This window comes from Macaca thibetana, chromosome 2, assembly GCF_024542745.1.
Source record: "Macaca thibetana thibetana isolate TM-01 chromosome 2, ASM2454274v1, whole genome shotgun sequence".
Lineage (NCBI taxonomy): Eukaryota > Metazoa > Chordata > Mammalia > Primates > Cercopithecidae > Macaca > Macaca thibetana.
The window spans coordinates 53,438,274-53,455,124 of record NC_065579.1 but is presented as its reverse complement, the minus strand read 5'-3'; the positions used below and the strand labels follow the sequence as shown (position 1 = coordinate 53,455,124).

The window sequence follows — 16,851 nt, the reverse complement described above, 5'->3', positions numbered from 1 at the left end:
CAACTGTGCAAGATTTCTGTGTACTAAACTCTACAGCAAATGCCAGTTGGCCAGTGTCTTTTTTGGCCTATATATTATCCAACAGTAGTTGATAAAGTTTTCTGATGTCAGCAGGATGGTTTTTACCCACTTTGGCTATGTATTTCTGCTCCACAAAAAGAAGGCATTACAGCATAAAAAACTATCACATTCCACCACCAGCTTAGTATCTCTCACCAATTCAATTATCTCAATTGCTCTGATACAGATAATTGCAATCCCTTTGTTTATAAATCTGTGTCTTGGATTAAACATTCATGGTCCCTATATAGTGAACAAAAATACACAGACTATTTTACCTCTAATGAAAGTTTAATCATGATCTGATAGCAGAGGCTTACAGTGTGCTCAGAGCAGCCATTGTGTGGAGTGATCTCTTTGCTGGTCAAAAGAAAGGGTGGCACACTTCCTCTAGCCATCTGTTTCAGCCACCTCACTTGCTTCTCTATAGCCTGACCTCTCTCTCCCAACATAAGAACTTCCCGTTTTCAATTCATCCCATTATCCAAATGGATATGGAGGTCTTGGGCCAGGAACAAAGCTCCGAACAGCTGGATTTAGAGGAGATCTCAAGGAAAATTTCATTCCTTGACAAATGGAGGGAAATCTTTAGTTTTCACAGGTAAGTTGTTCTCATTTTCTCATTTCTTTAGAAACAAAGGGATTTTCCGTGTTTAAGTAATCAACTTATAAGCTTGCAACATGAGAAATTTCCTTTATAGCTTTACCTCTAAAATGCTTCAGACATAACTATTTGTGGACAGAGACTTCCCTAGCAAGGTTGGGGTTTGGGAGGCTTGTGGATGTGAGGTTTGATGAGAGTGAGTAATTTACTTGATGTTTTCTCTTTCATTTAAAGGTTGGGAACCAATAATACAACTCCTCAGGTAATTACTTTTCCCAAAGCCAATGTGTTCTCCTTTAGTTGCTTCTTCAAACAATCACATTAACAGCATAATCTGCATTTATTCTTTGCACATAATGTCACTCAGGCACTGGCATTTAACGCGTGAAAACATAAAACTAGAAAGCCTGTCGAAGATTTTTTTCCTGTGCTTTTTTATGGATTTCTCTTTCTACTTCTAAGAGCTATGTTTTTATCATTAAGAGCATCATATGGTTATTATTTTAGAAAAAAGGTAGTATTAAAATCTAAAGTTCCCACATTTGTGAAATAACACTGGATTCTGACAACGAAGTGCTTCCGTGTCCCTGAAGAAAAGCAGTTTTGAAAATAGTTATCATCTTTATTCAGCTTGAGAAAAATCATTTTCCTTTACCATTTCAAAATAAGAGATAGATGACTGAATTCTGGTGCTAAAAAGGTATTTTAAAATCTGATATACAATATAAGATGAAAGATGTTTGTACCTCGTGTAAACTGAAAAGGTTAGAAGGTAATGGACTTTGTATTTCAGGTATTACTTCAATCACTGAGCAAACACAGGATAAAATATTAAGGTGGTTTTCATGGCACTAGTATATATGATCAAGCAATTGAATCATTAATATTTTAACTATAATGCTAAAGCTTCTTGCCTCAAGTACCCTATGATCAAAAGTCTTATTTATGCTAAAACTCCCTTAACCATAGTCTAAATTAGAATGAGAGCAATAATGCTTCTATTTTAGTCTTGGAAGTATTAAATGGAGATATCTATCATTTGGGGGGATAGAACATTAAAAGATAAAACAATCTTGAAAAGAAAAAAAGTCAAGTTATGCTTTACACAAGGTAGGGAAAACCCATTGGCACAAATGTAAAGATTTTCCATTTGATTTACAAAATGCATCTTAGCTGATCAGTAATCTGTGACTTGGATGCTGTGCTTCCGAGATAAGAAAGAATCTTTGCCTCTAGGAATACAGAAAAACTAAGAAGGCAGTTTCCCTCATGTTTCAGCCACCAATAGGACAGATTCATTTCATGACATTAGTATATAAGCTAAGTAAATTTGAAGAGTTGATGCTAATTTACGGTGACATGTCATTAGAATCAGTCAAGAAAAGTGAAAATAAATTTTTTTAAAGGTAGAGGGTGGATTTTTTTTAAGGAAAAAGAACTATTATACTCACTTGTTGGGGAGTAGGAATCTGAAAGAATTAAAAAGAGATAAGCTGACTTCATTTATTGGCCAGTTAACAATGTAATGAGAAACACTTTGTGTAGACTGGAAAGATTCCTTCAAAGTTTATAAAATGTTGTCTTCTCAAAACAAGAGACAGTGACATTTACATTCTTCTCTAAACATAATTTCAAGTCAAGGTCTTGATGGCATTAATTATGTTTCCATAGTTACATTTAACCTCTCCAAGTCACATAAACCCTTATGAGAAACCCCTTTGACACAGACACTGGGATTTTTCTGCCTCTTTTATTGCTATTTATCACAATTTTCAGACATCTTTAAAAGTGAGACAACATTTTCTGAACACTGGTATTTCTGAGAGACAGAGAGAAAGAGAACATTTAAAACAAGGTCATCACCAGCTCTGTTTGCTTTGTCTTTGGTGGGGGTGGTATTTGCACAGAATCATGAAGGCAACCATATATCTGCTGATGAAAATGAAGATGGAACAGGAATACCTCAGCCCAAAGGACAAGGACATTTGCCATCAAGTGGCCTTTGTTCTATTCCCAACCCCTCTATCATCTCTTCAAAATTGGGCGGCCTTCCCATCTCCCTAGCAATGGCCATGGTAAGTATAGCTTGTCAATTAAACATGAAATGAAACGTAATCTTCCCAAAACAACAAGCCTAGGGAATCTTATCTGCTGTCATGTGAGAGTATTATTGAAGATAAGACTACAGATGGTTGTTATTGGTAAAAGGAGAATATAATTAAAATGACTTACTTATGGTATTCTTCAAGGATACTGGTGGTAGTACAGCCCTTTCCTCCCAAACTCTGAGTCTCTCTTTATTCACTTCCTCAGTTTGACAGTGAAATTTGAGGGAGTGAGTGAGTTACATTCAAATAACTCACTGTAGAAGGTAGGATAGGATAGACTGTCTAAGTGGCAGACTGTGGAGTGCTGCAAATGCATAAGGCAATGTAGATGTGTAAGAAAGTACCCCGCCTGTATGCATGCAGGAAGGAGAGAGCTGGGGGAACTTGCCAGGCCCTGTCCTGGGCAAGTAGCTAATCTCAAGAAAGAAGCAAGTTTTCTGGGGTTACCAATTAATATGCAGATTTGAAAAGAACATGACATAGTGGCCTGGTGCAGTGGCTTACGCCTGTTATCCCAGCACTTCGGGAGGCTGAGGCGGGCGGATCACGAGGTCAGGAGATCGAGACCATCCTGGCTAACTCGGTGAAACCCCGTCTCTACTAAAAAATAGAAAAAATTAGCTGGGCGTGGTGGTGGGCGCCTGTAGTCCCAGCTACTCAGGAGGCTCAGGCAGGAGAACGGCGTGAACCTGGGAGGTGGAGCTTACAGTGAGCCAAGTTCGTGCCACTGCACTCCAGCCTGGGTGACAGAGCAAGACTCTGTGTCAAAAAAAAAAAAAAAAAAAAAGAAAAGAACATGACATTTCAGGATCCAAATCACCAGGATCTGTAAGCTACTGGTCCCGGGACCATTTGCTCAATCCAAGACTTCACCAGGGTGGAGGCCAGGGGCTGAGGCAGAGATCCAGCCAGGAGGCAAAAGTAAAGGCATCTCATTGGGTCAAATAGGCCAAAGCTGGAGGCAACGCCTTGGCAAATGTCCAAAAGGACCAGCTGTCATGGGCAAAATGATGCCATTGGAAACTGGGGAAGCAGAGGCAACGGTCAAGCCAAGGCAAAAGTACCAGAGAGACTAAGATGCCCCTCCCATTGGATTGCCCTCCAGTGTAGCCCTTGAAATCATAATGAAACTCGGGGCTTCTCAAGACAATTTCCCCATCATCACCCTATCTCCTAAACCTCCACATCACATCCTAGAAGCTCTGGCAGGGACCTCTACTCAGGGCCTTAAGAATGAGAGTTGGAAGAGGGACCTCCTTCCTGAGGACGTGCTGCCACACATGCATGTTTGTAGAAACAACCCAGGACCAGCCTAGGCATCTGGGCAAAGACCAGCAACATTGGCCCTGCAGTCAGGCCTGCCATGTACATTGAGTTGCACAGTTTGTGCACTGCACACAAGATCCCAGCTGAGAGGATGCATGAGGACTAAAACCCTTTCCGGGGAAACCACATGAAGCCTAACACAGAGTCTCCATCTGCTTTTTGAGCATGAAGGCTGGTGACCTTGACTACGGTATTTCCAGCTTCGATATAACCTTTCCTTAAGCTCCCTGAGACAGGACACAATCAGATGCAGGGACCACACAGCCCCTGGATTCCCTTTTATCATACAGAACCTCCCAGGCTTCACCGAAGAACTTTCTCCACCGTCACACTTGGAGTACAGATGCACTGGGAGGCCTCACTTGCTCTTTCTTGTTGTCGAAAATCTATCTGCCCCGGCTGGGCACGGTGGCTCATACCTGGAATCCCAGCACTTTGGGAGGCTGAGGCAGGTGGATTGCTTGAGGCCAGGAGTTCAAGACCAGCCTGGCCAACATGGCAAAACCCCATCTCTAATAAAAATACAAAAATTAGCCAGGCATGGTGGCACATGCCTGTAGTCCCAGCTACTCAGGAGTCTGAGGCAGGAGAATCACTTGAACCGAGGAGGCAGGGGCTGCAGTGAGGCGGGATCCCGCAACTGTACTCCAGCCTGGGCAACCGAGTGAGACTCTGTAAAAAAAAAAAAAAAAAAAAAAGAAAAGAAAGAAAATCTATCTGCCTCAATTCACCTTGCTTCCCTCTTTTTGTTCAAATGCCTGAAGTCACAGGAAGATGGGCAGGTCCGCAGAGCTCCCGGAACACTGCACTCAGCTCAGTGGCCTTGAAGCCTCTGGATGGAGCCTTAACTTAATCGCTGTCCTTTCAAGCAATGAAGACAGATAATATGTAATCCTGCCAGGGCCCCCAGGCCTCAGTGATTCTGCTGCCTACACTGTGGTATAGACCAGAAATTAAAGCAACTGTCTGCATTTTACTTGACGAGGAAATGTTTTTAATGAAAAACTTTAATAAAAAATGTATTCTTGGCTTCTGCAATGAATTTCTTTGGAGGATGTCACTTTAAAATGTACATGTATCTGAAAAATAGGCTACCTTTTATGTGAAAATGAGAGACAATTATGATTCTATATTGATACTTGCCTGTAAAAGAAGTAATTGCAGAAGGCTTCCTGAAACACAACAGTGTAGGTACAAGGGAGACATGGGATGGCAGGGCGTCTTCACTGCATACCTTTTTTGTCTCTCTGGATTTTGAACCACATGAATATACTATTTTTTAAACACACACACAAATTTTAAAATTAGAAAAAGCATTCACAGATGTTTGCAAAATCTTCTCATCTTTCTCTGTATTGGGGAGGCGAAAAACTCTCAGTCTGAATATTCCCACTTATCTACAAACACAAACATGATGCAACTGGGGACTGCCCTGTGAGTACACCAAGGTAATGTGCTCCCTTTGGAAAAGGCTGGGAGACAAAAGATTTAGAAATGAAGTTGATGGAGTGTTAAGAAAGTCCCAGGAATAGAGATAATTGATTTTTCTTTAAAAAAAATAAATTTGGATTTATTCCCATTATATGGGCCAGATGATCGTGAGTCCTTGAAATAGCAGTAGAATTAATTAAACACATCCTGGGAATTCAGGATGACGAGCTTGGGATTCTAAATATGCTTGTTCTAGGGAGGCAGTTTGGAAGCTTGACCAATTCTAATCGATGTTTCAGCAGTGCAGCCACCTGGCAAATTGTCAGAGCTATTGAATCCTAATACCACTCCAGAATGCCTTTTGCTGTCATTCTGCTATTCTTTTCTCTTCTCTGTTTGGATTAGGGATGCATGGCATTTCCTGACATTGGCACACACTGTCTCTTTGCTGGGAATCTTCTCTGAAAGTGGGGGTTGGGTAAAGCACCCTACGCACCTTTGCTTTCCTTAGCTCTCCTGTTTCTCACCTTTTGCTGCCCTCTTTCCGATACTCCAGCCTTCTTCCTTCCCCTAACCTGATATCTTTGAACATATGTGGTGGAACAAACTCTGGCCAAGGCTGCTGGCTCAGGTGAAATCGTGGGAAAGGTGAGCATCGTCTCTAGGCTCTTCCACCAGCCCCACCTAATGATCTTCCTTTTCTCCAGGGCAGTTTTGCACCCTCTCCCACTCCCAGGCCCTTTTCTGGACTCAGCCTTGAACACATTTCTGTAGCTGCAATATCATCCAGAAGAATCATAGTAAAAATGTAATACCAAGAGACCAAAATATTCTGGAGAGACTCGAATGAATGAAGCTCTAAAATGGGATAATAGGCAGGGTGTGCTTTTTGGGAGAAAGAAGCACAGCCTGGTGAACCCCCGTAAGGTCTAGCTCATAGATGGGTCTTGATAGGTGCGAATTAATTAATTCAGTGCCTCTGGATAATCCTCTAGTGCACCTCAGGCTAGAGTAGGGGTGTCCTTCGTGTGCCCCTCCAGATGCATGGTCCACTCTTCTCCAACCTACTCTCTGCCCAATAGAGAGGTTGACCTGTAGCAAGACTGACCTCCATCAGCAGGGTGCCCTCCTCCTTTGGCTTCCTGTTGAGTTTGAGCAATGGTGAGCCCTGAAAGGAAACTGAAGGGAGGGAAGGGAAGAGAAGTCGGGTTGCTCGTGGCTAACTGAGTCCCTCTCCTCTCATGGCAGTCCTTTCCCCAGGACTCTCTCCTTTCTGGTTCAAGTCACCATTCCTTTGTGTGCTCCTTCAGGTCTAGGGGTCATAATGACTTCCCACTCTTGCTGGGACACTGCATTAGCCATTGTGGTGTCACCACACCCAGCCCACATCTTTATAAATAGTCACTGTCTTAAATGTTCCTCAAATTAATTATCTGACTTGAGAATGCCATCTGTTTCCTGCTGGGATGCTGGCTGGTACAAGTTGAAAGGCTTGCATTTGGGTCCTGGCACTGTCATTTACTATATACGTGACCTTGCATGTGCCACTTAGCTGATCTAGGCCTCTAGTCCTTTCACTGTAAAATGAAAGAGTCAAATTAGAATTTTAAAAATTCAACAAATAGCTATTTTGAGCCTACTACATACTAGGCAGTATGCCAGTTGCTGAGAAATTGATGGTGAACATGATGGAACCAAGAGTCTACTACTCTGTTAGTTGGTCTAGGATAGAAATGTCTTCTTAGAACATCTTGGAATCTCTGATTCCATGATGGTCTAGTAATTCCTAAGGCAAGACGAGATTTAGGGAAGGAGCTTTAAAGAGGATTAGTCTACCTCAAGTTAGGGCTGGACAGGTGGTCACAGGGACGCTCTAAACCCAGGGACAAAGTACAAGGCAGTCAGGGTAAGAACATGAAACCTGTTGGAAAGAATGATTCAGGGCCTCTATCTTTGAATGTGTGTATAAAATGTGTGTGTGTAAATTATGTTCACTATCACTGTCATCATAGCAATCAAATGGAACAAAGTGCCAGGAAAGAAAGCAATTCTTCCCAAATATAGAATACTAGCAAAGCACAAAGAGAAAAACTATAAACCATGCTTGATTATGTTAATAATAATCATGGCAGCCACTTATGAGGACCATTTACCATCTGTTTCTAGTTACTAGACAGCACAACAGCACATGTAATTATGTGTCAGGTTAATCTCATTATAAATAATATCTGATATTTGAAAGTAAATTTTACACAAGTAAGTTGGGTCATCTTTGTCACACTGGCCAATAGGGCCTGGCCAGAGAGACCTGTGGCTTCTCTGTTCAGAGGGACAGTTGGAGAGAGAAGCTTCTAAGTTGGAGGTGGGAACTGGCAACAGAAACAAGAGTGTGGTTTGGCTTGCAGAACTTTTAAAATTGAATTTAAAATCTAAGCCTTCTTAGTCTCAACGGTCTTAATCTTCCACATTCATACACAGCTTTTCCTCTCTTACTCCTGCCAGTCTCTGGTCTTTTTCCATCTGTGTTGGGACTTTCTTCCATACGGCACAAGATGTTCCCGTGTAGACAGGCTGTGTTTTCACAAAGGTAATAACACCCTACATTTACTTAGCACTTATAGTTCCCAAAGCCCTTTGCCATGCTTCTCTTTCAATAATAGCCAGGATGTGGACCAAGCAGGGGTTACCCCATTTCTGGATAAACAAATTAAGTCTTAGAGAGGTTCAGTAATTTGTCCAAGTTCACATGGTCCGTAAGGAGCAGAACTGGGGCTTCTTTGCCCCTGAGTCGGGAACAGCCTTTCTGTGCTGTGCAATCTCAATGTCAGGGAAACATTTTCTATTCGTTTTCAATGCCTGTCCTGGGGATGTTCTGGGTCTAGGGCTCTCTTTGGCCATAGCACACACCAAGTCTGTGTCTTCCGGAGCAGCCTGTGTGCCTATTCGCTGTCTCTCCTTGAAGTGCTGTTGCATTGAGACACAGAACACATAGTTTTTCTTCAAGTGGGTCCTTGCTCACCCTGAAATGCACCTGTCCCCTTTTCTCGATAGAGACAATCTTTTCTTTTGAGGGTGGAAGTAGAGATGGCTGGGAAATAAATTCTAACCTTAAACCAGCCCCTGGGCCAACATAGGAAGAATGTTATAGATGCATGCTTCTCCTGCATCTTTCCTTTTTAGAAACCAGTAGAGCCTGCTCTTGGGGCCTGCTCCATGCACAGCTGGGAAGAGGCACCTCAGCTCTGGGCCTATTGAGCTCCATGTTCTGTTTGTCCACATTCTTTGAATGGCTGCAAGTGCCTGAATATGATATTCAAAGTCATCCAGGGTCAGGCCCAGGGTACTTTGCAATCTGAGCTTCTACTTTTCTTCCTACCCCTTGGCCTACACACACACACACACACACACACACACACACACACACACAGAGTTCCAGTCACATTGAACACTTATTCCTCATCCAAGGACACCCCAGGTACTGATGTGTACATGTTTGCAGATCTTTCTGTCTGTCCAGCGTCCCCTCTGTTACAGGTAACAGGCTGGTGTGTGGCATGTTCCAGAGTGTGAGATGTGTGTCTGTGCTGGAACAGGGGGATATCTGTGCTTCTAGGGATATGGCATGAAGTAACGTGTTACATATCATTGAGTTACCTAGTGAGAAAGTGATCCCCTTCTCCACTCTGACAGGTCAGAGAGAAGGACAGTACAGTAAAGGGCAGTACACATTCACACCTCTTTAATTCTTCTTACCTCCCTTTTAAATTATTAAGAGTACAAGGCCCGGTCAGAGTTTTCACAGGCAGCAGTTTCTAGCTGTAATTTATAACATTGTTTTATTTTCAGTATATTTTTATCATGTGTGGCAAATGATTTTGATTTCCATTTAAGGAAGTTATATAAAGTGTCCTTCTTAAATAAATAGTTTCTAAGTTACAAAATATGTCCCAAGCTAGTGAAAAGTATTAATTAGAGAGATTTCACCCCCCTGCCACCTCCACCAGAACAGGTGCTGGTGTCCACGGCTGAGACACCCACAGACAGTTCACGTCACAGGACTTTTGTGCAGGCAACCCTCAATACCGGCCAGGAGCCTGGTAGACTTGCTGGGTGGCAAGAGAAATAAGAATCACTGCAGCTCTCAGGAAGCCACATCCATAGGAAAAGGGGAGAGTACTACATCAAGGGAACACCCCGCGGGACAAAAGAATCTGAACAACAGCCTTCAGCCCTAGACCTTCCCTCTGACAGAGCCTACCCAGATGAGAAGGAACCAGAAAATCAACTCTGTTAATATGACAAAACAAGGTTTTTTAACACCCGCCCCCCCAAAAAAATCACACTAGCTCACCAGCAATGGACCCAAACAGAATAAATTCCTGATTTACCTGAAAAAGGATTCAGGAGGTTGGTTATTAAGCTAATCAGGGAGGCACCAGAGAAAAAGCAAAGCCCAATATAAGGACATCCAAAGAATGATACAAGAAATGAAGGGAGAAATATTCAAGGAAATAGATCACATAAATAAAAAACAATTAAAACTTCAAGAAACAACGGACACACTTCTAGAAATGCAAAATGCTCTGGAAAGTCTCAGCAATAGAATTGAACAAGTAGACGATGCCTTCAGCTCTCGAAGACAAGGTCTTCAAATTAACCCAATCCAACAAAGACAAAGAAAAAAGAATCCGAAAATATGAACAAAGCCTCCAAGAAGTCTGGGATTATGTTAAATGACCAACCCTGAGAATAATCAGCATTCCTGAGAAAGAAGAGAAATCTAAAAGTTTGGAAAACATATTTGGGGGAATAATAGAGGAAAACTTCCCCAGTCTTGCTAGAGACCTAGACATCCAAATGCAAGAAGCACAAATACCTGGGAAATTCATCGCAAAAAAAGCATCACCTAGGTACATTGTCATCAGGTTGTCTCAAGTTAAGATAAAGGAAAGAATCTTAAGAGCTGTGAGACAAGGCCAGGTGTGGTGGCTCACGCCTGTAATCCCAGCACTTTGGGAAGCTAAGACAGGCAGATCACTTGAGGTCAGTAGTTCAAGAACAGCCTGGCCAACATCGTGAAACCCTGTCTCTACTAAAAACACAAAAATGAGCCAGGTGTGGTGGCACACACCTGTAATCCCAGCTACTCAGGAGGTTGAGGCAGGAGAATCACTTGAACCCAGAGGCTGAGGTTGCAGTGAGCCAAGATCATGACACTGTACTCTAGCCTGGGCAGCAGAACAAGACTCCGTCTCAAAACAAAACAAAACAAAACAAAACAAAACAAAACAAAAAGAGCTGTGAGACCAAAGCACCAGGTAACCTATGAAGGAAAACCTCTCATATTAACAGCAGATTTCTCAGCAGAAATCCTACAAGCTAGAAGAGACTGGGGTCCTATCTTCAGCCTCCTCAAGTATTAATTAGATAATGATTGGTACACCAAAATGATAGAAATCATAAAGATGACACATACATGATTAAAGTAGGGCAGGTGTTAAAAGAATGGGTAAAAACTCAGCTGTGTCTACTAACTGGGTGAACAAAGGCAAATACTCTAACTTCTTTGGCCTTCGGTTCCCTCATCTGGATAAAAGCTGGATAACAGCACCTGCTTCATAAAATTAAATGAAGGGAATAAATGGGAAGCACTTATCCCAGTGCCTGGTGCATAGAAAATGCTCAGTAAATGCTACATGCCATTGACCAGCCTCATTCAAATGCCAGCTCTTCCATGAAGCCTTCCTGAGTACTTCAGTCAGAAGTTCTCTCTCCTCTGTTTTCTCATAGTACTTTTCACTTATCCTATGGAAAGTCACGTGTTCTGTCTTGTACATAGCTGTGGGGTATCAGACTTTTTACATAACTATATCCCACGCAAGACCGTGCATTTAGTACATGCTAAATGATCAATCAGTCTTTGATTTTGAATAGATTCTGTTTTTTTCATACATTTGGTTTATAAAGTCTTGTTCCCATTTTTCTGGGAAGTTGTAAAACATCCTCTGGAATCTCTGCAGAGTATAGGAAAACCTCAAAGACCCTGGGACAGAGAGAATGCTTGTTTAAATCGCTACTGTACCAGGCTAGAAACATGAGATCCTGCCTGTTCCTTTTTTCTGGAGTGAGAGACAAAAGCCCAAAGATGGGAGAGGCAGGGGTTACAAATCATGGCTATGGGGCAAGAGCTGTAGGCACAGAGCAGTCACAGTGAACTACAAGGTAGATGGCTGGCAAAGGAAGGAGAGACACGAGGGACGAAGGTTGTCTAGTCATCTTCTGCTCTGGACTTCAGACAGTTAAAACCGGGGACTAGAGTAGTATGTAAACCTGAATGTAGAAGGGAACGAGGCCCACCTCCTTGACCCCACCATGAGGAATATGTCTAGGAAGAATTCTCTTTGTTTGAATCATTTCTTTCCCCTCTTCTCAGAAGCTGCGGCAGATCCTGTTTGGAAACACAATCCATGTCTTCAGCTATAACTGGAAAAAGGCCTGTTTCAGGTTCCATGATCCTTCTTCTGAACTAGCTTTCACTTTGGAAGTGGGAAAGGTAGTAGACAGTTTATAATTTTAAAAAATCTTAATCCCATGTTCCTTATCCATATATCCTTCCTGTCCACATCCATGTAAATGCATGTTTTCATTATAATCATATGTAGAAATATATTTATAAAGTAAAGTTTAACCTTAAATGATAATAGACTATTTAAAATTACTTTGTAACAAATCTAAAAATCTGATATGGGCCAGGTGCGGTGGCTCACACCTGTAATCCCAGCAGTTTGGGAGGCTGAGGCAGGTGGATCACCTGAAGTCAGGAGTTTGAGACCAGCCTGGCCAACATGGCAAAACCTTGTCTCTTCTAAAAATACAAAAATTAGCTGGGTATGGTGGTGCACGCCTGTAATCCCAGCTACTCGGGAGGCAGAGGTAGGAGAATTGCTTGAACCTGGGGGGCAGAAGTTGCAGTGAGACGAGGGCAGGCCACTGTACTCCAGCGTGGGAGACGGAGCAAGACTGTGCCTAAAAAAAAAAACCTGATATGAAGCAGGGACATGGTGAAGGCAGGATGGAGGAAGACATACATCCCCAGTCACCAGTCCATGGGTCTCCACAAAGATGCTAGGCATTGCAGAATCTAGCCCAGCCACAGCAGCAGCCACAGCCGCAGGGAGGAGTGGCACAAATATAGCATGGTGTCCCTTCACAAAGCTCGAGGGGATACCAGGAGGGAAAAGCCTGCAGAGAAGAATAGATAACATTGATTTCCAAGAGTTCTTCACCTCATCATTCATTCTCCTCATTTCAGGGAGGGGCCCGAAGCATTCAGATGGCTGTGCAAGGATCCATCATCAAATACTTGTTGTTTACCAGGAAAGGAAAAGACTGTAACTTTGGCAGGTAAGAGGTCTGTGAGAAGTACTTGAATTACCCATTTCACTAGAATCTTTATATGCTAAATAATCATAACTGAAAAATTCAGGTTGTCTCAGAAAGGAAATCCACCTCCTAAGACAGAAATGGCCCTGTCTGTCCCAGAGAGGCTGGATTCCGCTACTGGGAAGGGCTCTGCTGGAGTCATTCTGAATGTCCAGTTGCAGGGATAATGTTGACAGGTTTTATGCTCTACTGCAGACCACGCTGTTAGGTAGAATTAAGCACCAGGTCTCAGGTGGAACTACTTGTCCATATTTGGTGGAAAGCACTAACCTAATAATTAGGGAAGAACAAAGGGGTGATATAAAAACCCGATAAGTGATCAATCCTCCTTTTTTTTTTTTTTTGCAATGAAGTCTCGCTCTTGTCCCCCAGGCTGGAGTGCAATGGCATGATCTTGGCTCACTGCAACCTCCGCCTCCCAGGTTCAAGTGATTCTCCTGCCTCAGCCTCCTGAGTAGCTGGGATTACAGGCACCTGCCACCACACCTGGCTAATTTTTTTTTATTATTATTTCTTTTTTAGTAGAGACAGGGTTTCACCATGTTAGCCAGGCTGGTCTCGAACTCCTGACCTCAGGTGATCAGCCTGCCTCAGCCTCCCAAAGTGCTGGGATTACAGGTGTGAGCCACTGTGCCTGGCCAATCCTCCTATTTAACCAGGCTGATAAGGTATGATGTTTGGTTTTTGTCTATTTTTAAAGGTCAGCTCAAGCTTATTCAAATTACTTTATTCTTGGAAGTTAACAAACCCCTATCATGTGCAAAGCCCTATGCTAGATATTAGAGGAAATATAAATACTTCTGCCCTCAGGCAGGTAAAGTTATTACCCGCAAGGACGAACTAAATGTACAATATATTCTAAGACTGTGAACTGCCAGTTTCCCCAGAAGCAGAGCCCATGATGGGGATACTTAACACAAGTGATTTATTAAGGGAGTGCCCTCGGGAGAGAAAACCATAAGGGAGTGAGGGAAGCAGGACAGGGAAGGGGAAGCTGAGGAAGACTGTGGCTTCCAGCAATGTCAGTCTGATGCCCTGGGAGCTCGGGCGCATAGATTGCACTGTGGAGCCTGCCCCTCTTCAGATGAAGGAGCAGGCCTTCTGTACCTCTTGCTCCAATGAGGCACTGGCTGTGGGCCATCCTTAGGGAGGAGGCATAACTCCTGGTCACTTCTTGGCAAAGTGGCTTCAATCCTTCAGAGAAAGTAGAAAAGTGGGAGCCATAGTACCCAAAGTAGCTGGGGGATGAGTCCACCTCCTAAGTAAAATGAATCACAGGGAATTCAAATGGAACACACACGTTTGCCACATAAAGGTAAGGCACTTAGCACAGCACTGTACCTGGCCTATGGCAAATATGAAATAAATGTGAACAAGTAACTACGTCTGTAGACACGCTGCACGAAGCCTTCCTGAGACCCCCAGTCACAATGTCTCTACTTCCCGTGTTTTCTCATAGCACTCTGTTATTCTCATTCTATCTTGCAATATGGTTTTGGAGTATTAGGCTCCTTGACTCTTTTTTTTTTTTTTTTTTTTTTTTTTTCTGAGATGGAGTCTCACTCTGTCACCCAGGCTGGAGTGCAATGGCGTGATCTCAGCTCACTGAAACCTCTGACTGCCGGGTTCAAACCATTCTCCTGCCTCAGCCTCCCGAGAAGCTGGGACTACAGGTGACTGCCACCATGCCCGGCTAATTTTTGTATTTTTAGTAGAGATGGGGTTTCGCCATGTTGGCCAGGCTGGTCTTGAACTCCCTCAAGTTATCCACCTGCCTAAGCCTCCCAGAGTACTGGGATTACAGGCATAAGCCACGGCTCCCGACCTTTTGTTACTCATTTCTGTATCACCACAGAGCTAGATGGATTGTATAAATCATTGCTGAGTTAATAAATCAATCTTTATCACGTGTTTCTTTATAAAGACTACAGTTCTCAATGTTAAGTATTTAAAAAATAAGCAGAGTAAAGGTGTCCCACTGTGTAAAGACTGGCTCCCACTTCTTGGGAAGGCTACACAGACCCTGAGTGTATTCAATGCAGTATAAAAGTCAAGGGGAGGAACTTGGGAACCAGGTGAGCTGGGTGTAAGTCACTGCTCTCTGACTTTGAAGATGAATGACCAGGAGCAAATTACTTCACATCTCTGTAGCTAGGTGATGTTCATTCCAATGGTTTCCTACTCCTGCCTTCTGCATTATAGCTTATGTGAAATAAGCAAGAAGGAGCAGGAGCAAGCCCTGGCTGCGGCGCTTGCTGGCATCCTGTGGGCTGCAGGAGCAGCTCAGAAGGCCACCATCTGTCTTGTCTCTGAGGACACTTACATCGCATCGACTCCGGACTACTCTGTGGACAATTTCACTGAGCGAGTAAGTGCAGTCCTCCCTGTCCTGGCAGATAAAAGGCCAATGAAGCCTGAACATGTAATAGACTTACCATGGATATGCATGTGGGGCCCCATCCATGCTCCTGATGTGACCGGAGGTGCCTTCCAAAGAGGCAGGTACCAAGGGCTATAAGTGATCCAAGCAGACAAAACAGAGAGTCCTATTGTAAATTCCTCCTTCTGGAATTCACCAGGATCAAGAATATCTCCCATCTGAAATAATCATAAATGGTATTTCCATATCCACTGTCTGAAAGACAGCTAAATTTCACCTATTAGGAGAAAACCTCTTTCTAGTTTTACTGCTCAAGATATTACATGATTTTAAACTGAGGAATGTAAAAGTGATGCTGGTAGCTACCCAGTTTCACTGTGTATGTTTTGCATGGCCTTGTGTAAGATAATATGTCAGTTTTTAGTAATGTGATTATGCAATGAAACAAAAAACCTACTTGCAGTAATAACAGTGAGTTGACATCTCTTAGATGTAACTTTCATCTTCCTTTTCATTTTTATCTTCTGTTCCTGATTTATAGCTCCAGCTGTTTGAATTTTTAGAGAAAGAAGCCGCTGAGAAATTCATCTATGATCACTTACAATGTGTAAGTGTTTAAGTGTTGAGATAATTCCTTTACGTTACCTGGTCTTACAGGGATCTTCTTCCTTTTATAAAGTCTGTTTCTAATGATGCCTGTTAAGAAAACCAGGTCATTTTGAGGGCCAAGAAAGGGCAGAATTAGAGAACAAAAAAGATCTGCCTCTTCCTCCTCACAACCTAAAAAGAGGCCAGATCACACACAGACCCACTCACAAATGCATCTTTTCTTTGGTTTATCAAGACCAGAGAATAATACTTCAGAGAGTATATACCAGTATTTCTTTTGCAGCAAGAGAGAATGTTAAAGCAGGCCTGTCTCATCTAATGAATAGAAAACAAAAATGGTGAGCAAATAAAATAAAATAAGGTTCTTGTTTAAGCTGCCAAAATGACCATTCACATGGACTCCAAGTAAGTGGTTTCTTGAAAAGGTGGTCCTGTTTCACCTGTCTATCAGCACCTTCCATACAGTGTCCTCCACTGCAATGATTCTTCCCTACCCCCAGGGTGGAAAGGGGACAAAGAAGGGTGCGGTGATGGTAGAAAATGGAAGACATTTTTAAGAATCCTCTGTGGAGAAAGAAATAAGAGCTGATTTTCTGAAAAATCAGAAACCTACAATGTGAAAGCAGAGGGCAATTAGCAGGATAACCATGAAGTGATACAACTGTTCATTGCACGGAGCAGGGAAATGTGATCTCGTAGGTCTGTTGTTAACTTGTGTGATACAGAGGACAAGTCTCCCTAAAGACGTCCAAACTCTATACCCAGAACTTGTGAATATGTTACGTTACATGGCAAAGCGGAATTAAGGTTGTTAGTCAGCTGACTTTAAAATAGGGGAAGGATCCTGGATGACCCAGGTGGGCCCGGTGGAATCACAAAGGTCATTAATA

At 42.8% G+C, this 16,851-nt stretch overlaps 1 protein-coding gene across 1 annotated transcript in view; it reads left to right on the top strand.

Annotated features, from left to right (window-relative positions):
• The first annotated feature begins 261 nt into the window (after nucleotides 1-261).
• Nucleotides 262-16,851, top strand: part of MINDY4B (MINDY family member 4B) — a 35,295-nt gene continuing 18,705 nt past the window's right edge. Inside the window, exons 1-7 of the mRNA XM_050779778.1 lie at nucleotides 262-661; nucleotides 899-926; nucleotides 2,572-2,739; nucleotides 11,963-12,082; nucleotides 12,842-12,933; nucleotides 15,175-15,340; nucleotides 15,894-15,959. Coding sequence (XP_050635735.1) covers nucleotides 549-661; nucleotides 899-926; nucleotides 2,572-2,739; nucleotides 11,963-12,082; nucleotides 12,842-12,933; nucleotides 15,175-15,340; nucleotides 15,894-15,959 — 753 coding nt within the window. The 5' untranslated portion in view covers nucleotides 262-548. The remainder of the gene's footprint in view (nucleotides 662-898; nucleotides 927-2,571; nucleotides 2,740-11,962; nucleotides 12,083-12,841; nucleotides 12,934-15,174; nucleotides 15,341-15,893; nucleotides 15,960-16,851) is intronic.